General features: G+C 49.0%; 1 protein-coding gene and 1 long non-coding RNA gene across 3 annotated transcripts in view; one reads left to right on the top strand and one right to left on the bottom strand.

The window, feature by feature from the left end:
• The window catches only part of LOC140918568 (uncharacterized), a 21,728-nt gene extending 16,154 nt beyond the window's left edge, over positions 1-5,574 (top strand). For both annotated transcript variants that reach the window (XR_012161241.2, XR_012161240.2), the window contains exons 2-3: positions 2,863-3,065; positions 3,500-5,574. This is a non-coding gene — a long non-coding RNA (uncharacterized LOC140918568). The remainder of the gene's footprint in view (positions 1-2,862; positions 3,066-3,499) is intronic.
• Positions 2,267-14,246, bottom strand: CPLX3 (complexin 3). Its single transcript, XM_073363293.1, has 3 exons — positions 13,757-14,246; positions 11,927-12,014; positions 2,267-3,493 (listed from the first exon to the last, which is right to left on the bottom strand). The coding sequence occupies exons 1-3, from the start codon at positions 13,915-13,917 to the stop codon at positions 3,269-3,271; spliced, it is 474 nt and encodes a 157-aa protein (XP_073219394.1). The 5' UTR covers positions 13,918-14,246; the 3' UTR covers positions 2,267-3,268.

The following is a 14,246-nucleotide window of genomic DNA, read 5'->3' as shown; positions in this document are numbered from 1 at the left end:
CTCTTCACTGCTGGAGTTCCAGCCAGTTTTGCTCAGGGAAGTTCTAGGAATGGGGGAACTCGCTGAGAACAGAGCTCACAATCTGGATGTGTGTCCCTCTCGTCTGATAAAGCCAACCAGAGTGGATTGTTGGTGGAGATCACGAGTTTAAAGTCAGACGTGACTGTCACATCATCTAATCGGACCTTCTGCATATCACAGGCCATCAATACCATCCAGCCACTTCCACTCCACGTCCAATAACCAGAATTAGATCAAAGTATTAAAGCTCCCAGGATGTAGGCACTGACTCCAGGGGTGCTCTGGGGCTCAAGCACCCACGGAAAAAGCCAGCCACAGCTGTTCAGCGGTGCCACAGATCAGCTGTTTGGCAGCTGGCAGGAGGCACTTGGGGGAGGGTGAAGAGCAGTGAGTGGCAGGTGGGAGGGGGGCTTCAGGGAAAGGAGTGGAGTAGGTGCGGGAAGAGATGGAGCAAGAGTGGGACCTTTGGGAGAGAATGGAGTGGAGGCAGGAAGAGGTGGAGTGAGGACAGGTCCTTGGGAAAGGAGGTGGAGCGGGGGTGGGAAGAGGTGGAAGGAGGGTGGGGCCTCGGGGGAAGGAGCAGAATGGGGGTGGGGCCTCCGGGTGGAGCACCCACGAGGAAAAATAAAAGTCAGCACCTATATCCCAAGGCACTAAACTATGGTGTGCCACGGGCAGAGAACAAGGGGCTGCTCTAATGCAGTGGCAGGGGCTAGATGAAGCGAGCTATGCCCAGATGATCCAGGCTTCCCAAAGGAAAGGCAAGATGGTGGCTTCCTTTGCAGGAGCAGTCAGTCATTTGGTCCGTGCTCCAGAAATGTCCTGTGTGGCTGCGCTTTCCAATTATCACCCCACCTCTCGTGGGGAGGCAGTTTTGATGTTATCCCGAGAGGCTGCAGATTTCCTCCATTACGGCGAATCCGACCTCTGGGCTGCTTGTGACCTGTGGGGGCGTCCTTGATGGGTGCTGTCTCCCTGGCGCTGTCTCTGATGAATCTTTCAGAGGGCTCAGAAACCCTGCATACAATTGGCCACCAGGCTGCATTGGATGGGGAGAGGGGATGTGCAGATATTTTTTGTACTGTTCCAGTGTTTACTGCGGATGATCAGGACCTGCTGTGGTTGGAGCTAAAGCTTCACTTCATACTCCTGAGCCTCACCGCTAGGTCGGCCTACATTTTAAGTGTGACTGGGCCTCATGCTAGATCGTGGGTTCTTGACTTTGTGACCCGTCGGCCCTTCCCATGTTGCTAAATGGGAGAAGGGGCCCAGCTAAACCCTAGCTAGATGGGAGGATGGTCCCACACCATAAAGAGAACCACTGGCCTTGGTCTGCACTTAAAAATTATATATCAGCACAGCTTTGTTGGGCGGTGGTATGAGAAAAACACACCCCTGACTGACCTACCTCTGCTGACAAAGCCCCCAGTGCAGATGCAACTATGCCAATGGAAGAGCACTTCTGGTGACACAGCGAACGTTTGGGGAGGGGGTATTCCTGCACCGCTTTAGGCAGCGTCTTCCCTCGGGGGGCTATGCCGGCACAGGCTCTGTAGTGTAGACATATCCTAAATGATCATAATGGTCCCAAATGGCCTTAAAATCCAAGAAATAGCCCTGTGCCTCAATTTCCCTATCTGTAAAACAGGGATAATAATACTTCCGCCTCTCCCAGGGGTGCTAAGGCTCACATCTGTAAAGTACTTTGATGGAAGGTGCTCTGGAAGTGAAAAGTATTTCTTACCATCGTCATTATGAGATTTGGCAGAGTTGCCTGGAGATTTAAGCATTACCCACCTGGACAGGTTATCCTTTCCCAGACATTCTTTCACCTGGAGAAGGCACCTTTTAGAAATCTTGGCAAAGGTTGGAAAAAGGCGAAGCACTTCAGACATACACACACCCCACAGTCAGATCTGAGTCCACTGAGTTGAATGAGGCTGGGAATGAGCGGCAGGGAATGGACCACTTGATGCTTACCTGTTCTGTTCATTCCCTCTGGGGCACCTGGCATTGGCCATTGTCAGCAGACAGGATAGTGGGCTGGATGGACCTTTGGTCTGACCCAATATGGCCGTTCTTATGTTCTTAATGCTTTTTAAAAGGGATCACAGTCTATGGTAGTTCGCTGAATCCATCCTTGGCTACTGCACAAAGAACACTGACTGTACAGGGGGGAAAAAATGGCCCATGCTGGACCACCCATCTTTTTAGCATGGCGATACTGGTGAGACAGAAATGCATAGAGATATCCTGGTATTTATTCCATCAGCTATATCAATACCATAGAATAAGGAGGGTATATAAGGGGTAGAAAGTCAGACAAAAACTTGGCATGGTTACATCACAATGTATAGATAGATTTTCCTCTCATTACACAGAGTAGGCCCCATATTGTAGAAGTGACACGGCATTTGAACGCATTTCCAATAAGTGACATTTCTTACACGGAAGGGCGATTGTGGTCTAAGCTGACTGAGCCCCAATTGGTCTGGGCTCTATTCCTGACCCTGCCACTGACTTGGGCAAATAGCCTAACTGCTCTGTGCCTCAGTTTCCCCTTCTCTCAAATGGCACCGATATAGCTGTCCCCTCCTTTGCCAAGTGCTTTGAGATCAATGCATGAAAGGTGCCATGAAGGCAAAGTAGTTGTATTATTTCTTGGCCTTAGTTACATGGATGTGGGAAATTTCCCTGTCACGGCTTGTCTGGAAAGCAAAGGGAACACTGGGCATCGCCTCCAGGAGGTTTGCTCCAAATCTCCTTCACCAAGATGGGAGTGAATGCAGAGCAGCAATGCCAGTCTGCTCCTCTAAAGAGGTTCTTTGCTCCCATTCACAGGCATGGTTCAGCAACCCGCATCACAACCCTCCTGCCTTTCTGCACTGAAAGATTCAAATGGACAGAGGAATGCGGTCCCCCACATGAGCAGTGGCACAGGCAGGTTTAGATCCGACCTCTGGAGGGGTGCTTGGGGGAGGACAGTGCTGCCTCCCGACTCTGGCCTCGCACTGGAAACCACACTTCCAAGAGGAACAGAACACGTAAGTCTGTTTGGGGGAATCTAGGGGGAGCATGGGTTCAGAAAAGGTATCCAACTCACACAGGTAAGGGTGACAAACTCAGTGGGGTTCCCACTGGTTAATTTTCATACACCATCGTTTCCCCCAGACCATCCATTGCTTCCCTCCTCCCCCCAACATTATATGGTTAAGAATGGGGTGTTATGTCGAGGGAACCAGCTGCGTCACATAACAGAACACTTTTCAGCTGAGTGCTTCAGGTCCTCTAGCGTGGCCTGGGCTTTATCCTTCAGGGAATCAAGGTCCAGGTTCTGGATGTTGGTCAGCTGTCCGATAACAGAGTCCTTTTCCTCTTCCTCCTCGTTGTCTTGCTCTATCATCTTGGCCAACTCCTTTGGGAGCTCCACGTCCCCTCCTGCCAGCTGGATCTGACTATCATCTGTTTCATTCTACAGGGTCACATCAATCAAAGAGAAGAACATGAGTGAGTAGTTCAGAATCAGGCTCTGGGACAGAGATAAGGAAGGAGAGAAGAAGTAGGAAGTGGATGAGATTAGAAGCCCCAGTTCAGCACTGAACTTAATCACTTGCTCAGCATTAAGACTAACACGGCTGCTACTCTGCAAACTGAAATCAAAGAGAGTGCCTCAATATGCCTCAATGTTTTGCTGAGTAATGCTGGATTTCAGCATATGCTTAACTTTACTCAGGTGCTTAAGTCACCTGCTGAATCAGGACCAGATTGGGAGCATCAATACACTGACGAACCACAGGATGACTTTGAAAGAGTTGGCACAACAGCTGGAGAGGGTCAGTAGCTACTGCAGAAAAGATTCACGGAAGAAAATAGTTGATGTATTTGAACCAAAATATCAATGCGAATGAGAGCTGGGTGAACGAGGCAGAGAGACTCGTGAATTAATACGTGTTCCTTCACTTTGAACATCTTTCCCCCTCTTGTGTGTTTACAGAAACAAACCCCTGAGCAATCCACTTACCTGTCACTAATGGTGGTAGAAAATGATTTTTCCTCTGTGTATAAGACGTGCATGTCTGTTTATCCACTAGGGACACTGAAACAATATCAAGGGACTGAACTGACCTTTCAAAACTAAATCAACCCGGGGCAATTTAGAATATTCATAATCAAGTCAGAGAATTTTTAAAAAGCACTTTTTTGTTGAATGCACTTAAAGAAACCCTAACCCTAAGCTCTTCAGTTAGTCCATGAACAAAGAAGGAGGCTGAATTTTCGTAGATTAAATTGTTCCCAGTGAATCATTCATACAGCTCTAAGCAGATGTACCAAAATGGGAATTAGCCTAAGAAAGAGCAGGTGAAATGGAGGGGTGAGGCAATGCCGGTTGAAGGAAGATATTGTTACTCTACTGTCAATGAAATCAATGGGAATTAGGTGCCTAAATACCTTTGAGGATCTAGGCTCAAGTGGCTGACTTCAGTGGAGTTCCTCCTGATTTGCTATTTATATTGAGGAAGCAGCCAAATCCCTGGTGAAACAGATCAGTGAGAGTAGCCGCACAATGGGGCTTTGCAGACAGAAAGTGATTTTGAGCAGGAGAAGGTGAGTTGACAGTACAGCAGAATGGCTCACATGACAGATTGCCGGAAAAAAAGATGTACACGTTGGCCTATTACTAATTGCCACTCAAAGGGACTGCTGTCTTCTGGCCAGCCGGACAGGTGGCTGCATAGTGCAGTAGTATTGCTTGCTGCTAGGCATTAGCAGGTGAGCATCAGCACAGGGTTCCCGGTGCAGAGCTGTAGGGAAGGCGTGAGAGTGTTGCACTGTGGTTTTTAAGAGGCTGCAGAGCTGGTATTGTATCTAATCCACCAGCCAGATATAAAAAGGGGTCTGATTAATGAGTTAGAGGAACCCATCAGCTAGAAAAATGTCTCACATTAGGTGCATATCTGGTGGTCATCACCGGGGCAGATGGAGATGCTGGTAGTGTTGCAGTTTTTCTATATCACGTAATGGTTAAATGTCATCAGGGAGCCAATCTGAAGAAAACCATAAAAATCACAAAAAGGGTCATAATTTCAAGATGCAGTGTCTAATTTTGACCAAAACTGGCAGAAACCTTCTAAATACAATTGATAGCACAATTATATACTCAGAACAGTACTGGTTTGGAAAATTTGGGAAATATTTATCCCCAGCTGATATATTTGATGCATTTTCTTGTCCTTTTAGGCCTTTGGGTAAAGCAAAAGTCTGTAGTCACACAACAGTATGAGCTTGTTTCTACCATGTAATACCTCAAAATGTTTGTCATTATTTGTAGCATGGACTGATATTGAGATGTTTTTCAGTCTGCTATTTTATATTTTATGACTATGGGCTAATGTCTGATGATCCACCAAATGAAATTAACGGGCAGCAGGTTTAAAACAAATAAAAGGAAGTTCTTCTTCGCTCAGCGCACAGTCAACCTGTGGAACTCCTTGCCTGAGGAGGTTTTGAAGGCTAGGACTATAATGGGGTTTAAAAGAGAACTGGATAAATTCATGGAGGTTAAGTCCATTAATGGCTATTCACCAGGATGGGTAAGGAATGGTGTCCCTAGCCTCTGTTTGTCAGAGGGTGGAGATGGATGGCAGGAGAAAGATCACTTGATCATTACCTGTTAGGTTCACTCCCTCTTGTGTACCTGGCATTGGCCACTGTTGGTAGACAGGATGCTGGGCTGGATGGACCTTTGGTCTGACCCAGTATGGCCATTCTTGTGTTATTCCTGCATTGGCAACTGATGTTAATGCAGCATATACCATGATGATGAAACATTTTGAGGAGATGCTCCATTCTCTGAGCCAAGACTGGGCCTATGTCGTGTATGATGAAGCAATCTACTGCAAAGCACAGATTATTAAATGGAGGAATCAAAAGGAATTTAACCATGACCACATTGATGTGGGAGGTATGAATCGTGCAATGAATTTTGTGGGTGATATAGGCAGTGTGATGCAGAAAAGTGGGTTTGAAGACATCCTTGTGGAAGCCAGCAACTATGGTGGTTTTACCATCAGCCATACTCTAAGAGGGAGAGCATATAACTGTGGTGTTGGAATCCACAAACTTATAAATGAGGCAATGAATTGCTTGAAATGGATGGCCCTTGGCCATTCCATGAACAATGGTGTGAAGATGGGGAGAGATACATCTTGGAGAAAATTCAAACCCTCGTTGAAGCATTTGAAGCTGTGGAGAAGGCACACAGAGAAGACAGAGTGGAAGCACAGAATGCTGTGGCAGACTTCATGAACAGAACCCAATCAGCTCATGGACATTTATGTTACCCAAGGAACAATCTGTTCAGATACATTTCTGTTCTGGGAGAACTATGTAATGGATTTCTCCCAGCTACTGATGGATTACAGAGCAGCAAAGAGAGATGATAACAAGGCTAGGGAACTTGAGACATTTGCAGTGTGATCACGTGAATTATGCTAGGTGGAGATGTGTAACTGTAGCAGAAGCCAGATTTCTGGAGGAGGAGAAGCCAGCTATATATCATGCCCTAGCTGATAGCCAAGGAGCAGTCTACCGGACTGCCAGACCTTTCAGTGGCATATGGCATGACATGGCCGTCGAGCAATCTCTCAGCAAGGACTGTGGGAAGCATCAGCATCTTTGACAAAAGATAAGGCTCTGACCAAGTATTACCTGACTTCACATTTGAGGCAGTTGTAACAGCTATGACAAAACAAATGTGTGGAATGCAGCCTTCAGCAACAGAGCTCCACCAAGAAGCTACCACACAGCGCATGGCGGCAGATGAAACTGCTGTCCCAGATATTAGAAAAGTTGTGACTGAATGACCGTTCCTTTTAGCCCTGAATTTGGAATGAGCCCAGATGACAGACAGCCACATGTGAACATTATAACCTCTCCTGGGGCCCCACCTGAAACTGCAGAAACGTTGTGCATGAGGAGAGAGAATGGCCCACAAGAAAGGAAGCAGTTTGTAACCAGTAGGCTGCAAAGGGGTGAGATAGATCTCTTTGATCCCATAGAAAGGTCTAATCTCAAATCACTGGTAATCTCAACAAGACAATCAAACAAAAGAAGCAGCAGACAGCACAAGGGACCACTACTGATTGTCAGATATCCCGCAAGCTGACAGTTGTTGCCTAGCGCAGAGATGTTGGTAGCCAGTGTATGATGAAGTGTGAGCTGGCACCTGTTCCACTTTCCCTCTTCAACTTGGATAGAACTCTAAAGACCCCAAAGAGCAGCACACCGTCTTGGCTGGAGAAAAATCGATCCATGATTGAGTTACCAGCCACCTGTGAGTCAACATTAGCTATTACTGACATCATGAGGATTCTGCCGATGGTGTGCACCAACCCTGCCAAATCAAAGACTTTTGGGGAGCTGTCTGATGAGCTACTGACTGGGAAGGGAGGTGTCCTAGCTGTGGGTTCAAGAGTGATTCACATGTTTTCTGTGACCCAATACATATTTAATAAAAGGGGGAAGTTGAGGTGGCAGACCCCTGTTTGCACCCTTTCTCCTCAAACGCAGAAGAGAATGGAACCAGGGCCCTAACTGCTGGGCTAGAGAGGGCTTCTCATGCCAGGCTCCTCTTTTGATATTTAATTAAAGTGGACCAGCTTCAACAGGAAAGATTGAAGGAGCTCATGACTTGTTTTTCCTCAGGCAGCTGGAGGAGTTGAACGAGGGTCTTCAGCGTCTCACCCGAGTACCCTAACCACTACAGAGGGCTACTCTTGCTTATTTTTGCCCAATTGATATTTAATTAAAGCCCAGGGGAGCTCGCTGTTCAAATTGCTTCTCCTCATCAGGAAGCTGGAGGAATCAAACTAGGGTCTCCAACAGGCTAGGAGAGCACCCTAAGCACAGAGGGCTACTTGTGGCTGCTTTGGCTTACTTAATATTTAATTAAAGTGAAACAGATGCAACAGGAAAACCTGTGGGAGCCCCACTTCTGAACATGTCATCACCCAGCTGTTAGGACATTCACTTGTGAGGTAGGAGAGCCCCTGTTCAAATCCTGTCTCAGCAAGCAACAGGGCTTGACCCGGAGTCTCCCGAGCCTGGGTGAGTACCCAGACCACTGTCCCACTGCATGATTCTCACACTCTCTCTGGCCCAATAGTTCATTGTGGAATTAAAGTGGAACAGCTTTGACAAGAGATGAGCCCACATCAGAAGATCCCTTAGTTCAGTGATTAGGGCTCTCACTTGAGCAAGGGCAGCTCTCTAGTCAAATCCCTTCTGCACACCAGGCAGAGAATTAAATTGACCCAGGCTCCCTGTATTCAGGGTACATACCCCAACCATTGAGTTACAGTCTAAGGGTGGTTATCTCCTCTCCCCCGACCTTGTATGGCATTAGGTAGCCTATGAGTCTGGCTACCAGAGCAGGCCCCCCAGGGACGCTATGCAGGGCCCTGCTTATTGCCCCTGGTTTGAGAATCGTGCTGGGGCTTAGGCATGAGCAAGGCATCTGGTTCCTAGCAGGAGGTACCAGAGCCTGAAACGGGGACTTAACCTCCTATGTCCCTTTTTGGAGCTGGTTTTGTGTGGTCTGTGTGCCCACGCTTAGCACCCCTGAATTCTGGGCACACACACGCTCAGCTCGCGCCCCAGCGCAGCACTGCATGCCTGCTGCATCAGTGCCGCCTAAAACGCTGCTGGAGTTCTCTCCTTATAAAGCCAGGGCAGGGGAAAGGGCAGCTCTGTTCACCAAATGACCCCCCAAACTCTACCCCAGATGATATTCTGGGTCTTCATCGGCCACACCGGGTCTCAAACCAATCTGGCTCTGCCTTTGCATTTTACAGCATTTTAAAATTAAACACAAGTCATTTGCCAGGAAGGGAGTTGTATCCCAGGCGCCCCTTGACCATGACCTCAAATTTGCACCACATGCATGGTACCCAAAGCCTTCTCCTAGCATAGACATTTCCAAGCCAGTCTTACTCTGCCTGTGACCTGTAGAGTATCCGGCATTCCATGTCTGGCTCACAATAGCACCACTTTGTAGAACCAAAGGGACAGTCGAACGGTGCTCGGATTCTTGGCCGTCGGAGTTGTGTGTTGGTCATCTCAGGGGAAGGCTAGTGAGATACATTCGGTATGAACACTGCTCATTTCCCCCTTAGCTTTGTGCAAAAGAAACATGATTCTTCCCATCCCAAGAACAAGTGGGAAATACCAGCTGTGGGGTGTCAGTAACCTAACTGCAGGCTGTCATTTATAAGCCTGCTCCCATCACCCACAGGATGAGCAGTTTTGAGGGCAAAGAGCAGAAGCACTCAGCCATGGTCACACATCAAAGATGATCTGACAGTCCAGGAGGTAGCTCCGTCTCTGCCTGTCGATGGCTTATTGAATTAGGCCCATTACTTTGAATTCATGGCGTGGACAGAGCTGACCTCACCAGAGAGGTAACGGGGACCCAAGCAGTAGCTGAATGAAGTAGCCCTTGCTCAGGATATTATGAAGATTTGAAGGTAGCTAACTGCAGTCCAGCTCATTGCTGCTTTTTCAGAGGCAGCAGCCTCTGTCTTACAGGTATCTTTGTTACAGTGTGATAAGAAGGAAGCATCTCTGCATAATGGGCACTATCAGTTGTTTGCTCAGGACAAAACAAATGAGAAACTGCCACCAACAATGGCCTCCTTCAGGCAGCACCTAACACATGCTAATGATCAGTCACACATATGGAATCATGCACCAGCTCAGTATCTTTGTGTCCCCTGTCAATAACGGATGGGTGATGGATAGCAGGGGACAGCTTGTTCCTAAAATGACGGTGTTGACACCTGCTCCAGAAGCCACCCTCACCTTTGTGCAGTGTGGCTGTGAGAGGACCTGTGCAACAGGGAGATGCAAGTACAACAGGGAAGCTTTGGTGCGCTCTGGTGCATGCAGCCGTGGCAGGGCCGAGTGCAGCAACAAACAGCGTATTGAACGCATCAGACACAGATTCTAAGGGGGAGTAGAAACGCTTCAACTATCTGCAAATCATGGGGACTATTTTAGTGAGTAAATATTGCTTGAAGGGGTGCTGCATTAGCCAGTTAGTGGCTCATAGTTATATGGCAGGGTTATGTAAGCATACATGGTTATACTTTGTTATGCACACGATATATCAGACAAGACTTTCTAAGCCCTTCTTCTAAGAGTCATTACTGTTATATAAGCGATTTACAGATATTGTCATTGTAGTCAGTGATAGTAAGACGATAATAATTACTTGAATATTGCGTGTAGTTCTGGTCACCCCATCTTAAAAAAGATATATTGGCATTGGAAAAGGTACAGAAAAGGGCAACAAAAATGATTAGGGGTGTGGAACAGCTTCCATATGAGGAGAGGTTGATAAGACTGGGACTTTTCAGCTTAGAAAAGAGACAACTAAAAGGGGATATGATTGATATAAAATCATGACTGGTGTGGAGAAAGTAAATAAGGAAGTGTTATTTACTCCTTCTCATAACACAAGAGAGAGGGATCACCCAATGAAATTAATAGTCAGCAGGTTTAAAATGAACAAAAGGACGTATTTCTTCACACAACGCACAGTCAACCTAAGGAACTTTTTGCCAGAGGATGTTGTGAAGGCCAAGATTATAACAGGGTTCAAAAAAGAATTAGACAAATTCATGGCGGATAGGTCCATCAATGGCTATTAGCCAGGATTGGCAGGAATGGTGTCCCTAGCCTCTGTTTGCCAGAAACTGGAAATGGGTGACGGGATGGATCACTTGATAATTGCCCTGTTCTATTAATTCCTTCTGAAGCACCTGGCATTGGCCACTGTCCGAAGACAGGATACAGGGCTAGATAGATCTTTAGTCTGACCCAATATGGCCATTCTTATGTTCTTACAGTTGTACCATGAGTGCTTTAGACTGACATCTCCAGCTGAGCAGATAACCATGTTTTATAATTAAGGGGTAGGGGCCTTATTATCTGCATAGCTTCAGAAAAATAACAGACAGAAAAACATTTCTCAAATTAGTCCATTCTACAAATAATGACAATGTATTACATGGTACAAACAAGCTCATATTGTCGTGCAACTACAGATTTTTGTTTTAACCAGAGGGGTGGGGGAAGATGGGAAAATGATAAAATATACCACCTGTACTATTTTGAGTATGTGGTTGCATATCAATTGTATTTCAAAACTTTCTGCCAATTTTGGTTAAAATTAGACAATGTTTCTCTGAGTTGTGGCCCTTTTTGTGAGTTTCTGTTTTTTTCCCCCAGTTGGATGCCTGATAACGTTTAAATATAAAGTGATATAGAAAGAACTGCACCAGTTCCAGCATCTCCATCCATCCTGGTGATGAGCACCGGACATGTGTCAAGCCTGCGATAGCAAAGACATTTTTCTAGCTGATGGGTTACCCCTTAGTGCCCCAAATGAGTCTGGGCTGGTAGACAGGTAGGTAGACAAGGGAAGCAGCAGGACAATCAATTGCAGTAGAAAGGCTTGTGGATAGAGGAAGGCTGAGTGAGAGAGGATGTTACTAGAAGCACAGACTCTTGCCTTAGTGGAAGTATTACCCTCCTGGGAAACTGACTGGAGTAGAGTGGTTCCTAGGAATGCAAACACTTACTCAGCTGTAAATAGGACACAATCAGCCAGGCCCAGGGCTGATCCCTTCTCTGAGCTCATGCTTCCCCAAGAGCGTGGGGGTGGTGTGGGGCAGGAATCCTACCTCCTGTACCCCCATCCTGGTGCCTAGCTGGTAGCCAGCCCAGAGACAAGCAGTTTGAAAGAATGCTCTTGAGGAGCCATGGGCTGGAATCCAGAGTGTTCCCCCTGAATGCAGGGCTGCTGATAAGGCCACAGAGCTGGTGCGCGCGCCTCGATCTTTACCTTGGGGAGACGGTACTTGTCTCTAAAGTGGGTCCGGAGCGTGGCTCTCTCTGCTTTGCGCTGAGTGAACTGGGCATCCCTTTCCATCCTGGAAACAACATTAGAAAACAAAGACTGTCAGCCTGCTCCCGTTCTGCTCGCTAGGCCGGGCTGGGTGAGGAGGTGTCCAATGCAGGTCACTAATGCCCATTCCCTGAGCTCCTGCATGCACTGAATGGAAGCCCTGATCTGACGTGAACAGGTCTTAATTCGCCAGATGGGGCTTGAAGGCTGCTTTCCAACTGGCATCCAGAAGAGGCTTCCCCCACCTGAGCCTCTGTCTCCTACAGCCACACACAGGGGAATACAGCAGCAGCAGGGGAAGGAGTTTACTGCCAGTTTCTATTGCAAACGCCTGCCTGGGCACTGTACACAATCTAATCAGCACATAACACTTGAGGAAAAAAACCGGCCAGTGTTTACCGTCAAGAACAAATACATCGATGAATCTCCCAGAGTTTGCAGCTATTTTGGGCCATCTCTCAGGATCCTCCTAACTTTAGTTTATTTAATGGTCAGCCAACTGGAGGCTAGAAAGCTGGAAATGGACACAACCCTCTCTTCAGCTTGCTTATTTCTTTCTTCACGTCAATTATCTTTTCACCTGAATTTCATTGCCACAGAAATCAATCACTGCATGAGTCCAGTTTGAGCAGTGCAGCAAGCGGGCCTGGACAAATTCAGTGACCAGACTGAAGCCCTTTTGGGCAGGTGGGGGGTAAGGGAGGCGCTTTCTCCAGGCTTGTTTCTGTCAGGTTTGAAGGCTCTGCGTGTGCGGAGGAAGCCTGACTACAATCTGGCCCAGATTGCGGTGACGCCCTTGGGCATGCGATTTCACGCCCAATGCCTTCAGCACCTACAGACATCCGCCAGCCTCCACCCAAAAAGCAGGAACCAGAGACACCAAAACCAACTCCGGGGGAGCGCCATAAAAAATAACGGTAGCGGAAGGTGGCCCGGGAGGAGAAGACAAACCCATCCCGCCGGTGCGAAAGCAGATTAAAAGATAACGGGTGCCATTAAAACTAAAATTCCCCGCCTTCTACAGCCATTTGAACCTATTTATGGCGATGTCCTCTGCCGCTTGGCGTTTCCTTTGAAAAGGCAAAGGCAAGGCGGCTATCTGCGAGCCCTGGGTGTAAACCACTCACCCAACCAAAGACCCCCCCGCCCGGGCCCCGCTTCCCAAACTGCAGGTCTACGCTGGCTCCACCGCGAGTTTCGACCCACGGACCCTCGGGGGGTTGTGGGCGCGCTGAAGTTAGCTACAGCCCCGGCCACAGGGGGAGCTGGGCGTTTAGCCTAATTAGCTCGGGCCAATGAGCCTAATTCAGCGGCAGCCCGCCGGTTTGCTGGGTCACAGGCGTCGCGGAGTTAGCTGAATGCCTGGTCGGGCTCGGCGCTGCTGTAGAGGCGGAGACGCTGGGGAATTTCCCGTACTTCCCCTCTCCCCCACACCCCGCGTTTTCCATGCTCCCTTGCCACTTGGAGGGGATTCCTGCCCGGCATCTCCCCTGTGGGGCAGTCCCGCTTTGCCGGCCAGGAGCCCCTTGATGCATTGAGCGAGAAGCACGGACGCCGCTGACATTTTTGGGAGGGGGCGGGGGGCATGAATCTGGTGGACAAGTTTACCAGGCTTTCTTTAACCTGCTCCCGAAGGGAAAGCCCCTTAGGGGGGCAGAGAAGGTGGGTGAAGGGCTCCCACGGTCCGAGGGCACCTGTCCCACGCGGGAGATGAGATGGCCAGAAGGGTCACGCACCGCCAGCCCCCCAGGCGCGCTCCGCACTTACTTTTCCTCCCCTAGCTGCTTCTGGTATTCTTCATACTCCTCCCGCGTCATCCCCTGGGCTTCGGCCGGGGACTTCTCGCCATCCCCCTTCTCCTCGCCGCCCAGCCCCCCGGCCAGGCTCTTCAGCTGGCCGCCCACCATGGACTTCACCATGAACGCCATGGCGGGGCGGGCGCTGGGGCTCGGCTGAGCGAGAAGCCGCGGCGCGGCTGGAGCGCTCGGCGTCCGCTCGGCGTCCTCTCGGCGCCCGGGCTCAGGCCAGCCGCGCTCCGCCTGCCATGGACGAGCGGCCCCGGGTCAGCACCGCAGGCGATGGACAGCTCCGAGCGCCTCCGCCTCGCGCGGCCAGCGCCTCTGCGGGGTGCGCTCGACGGGCTCAGGGGCAAGGTTCAGCACCGCAACGCGTGGACAGCTCCAGCCGCGCGGGGTCGCTTGTGGGCCGGAGCGGGGAGAGGGCTCCCCCCGTTCTGTAGGGGAACGTGACTCCAGCG

Source organism: Lepidochelys kempii, chromosome 10 (assembly GCF_965140285.1).
Source record: "Lepidochelys kempii isolate rLepKem1 chromosome 10, rLepKem1.hap1, whole genome shotgun sequence".
Taxonomy (NCBI): domain Eukaryota; kingdom Metazoa; phylum Chordata; order Testudines; family Cheloniidae; genus Lepidochelys; species Lepidochelys kempii.
This window is presented reverse-complemented; position numbering and strand designations above follow the sequence as displayed.

Coding starts and splice junctions, on each gene's coding strand:
- CPLX3 (XM_073363293.1), bottom strand. CDS start 13,917: ATGGCGTTCATGGTGAAGTCCATGGTGGGCGGCCAGCTGAAGAGCCTG. Junction 12,015..13,756: donor AAGCAGCTAGGGGAGGAAAA/GTAAGTGCGGAG, acceptor TGTTGTTTCCAG/GATGGAAAGGGATGCCCAGT. Junction 3,494..11,926: donor ACAAGTACCGTCTCCCCAAG/GTAAAGATCGAG, acceptor GTGACCCTGTAG/AATGAAACAGATGATAGTCA.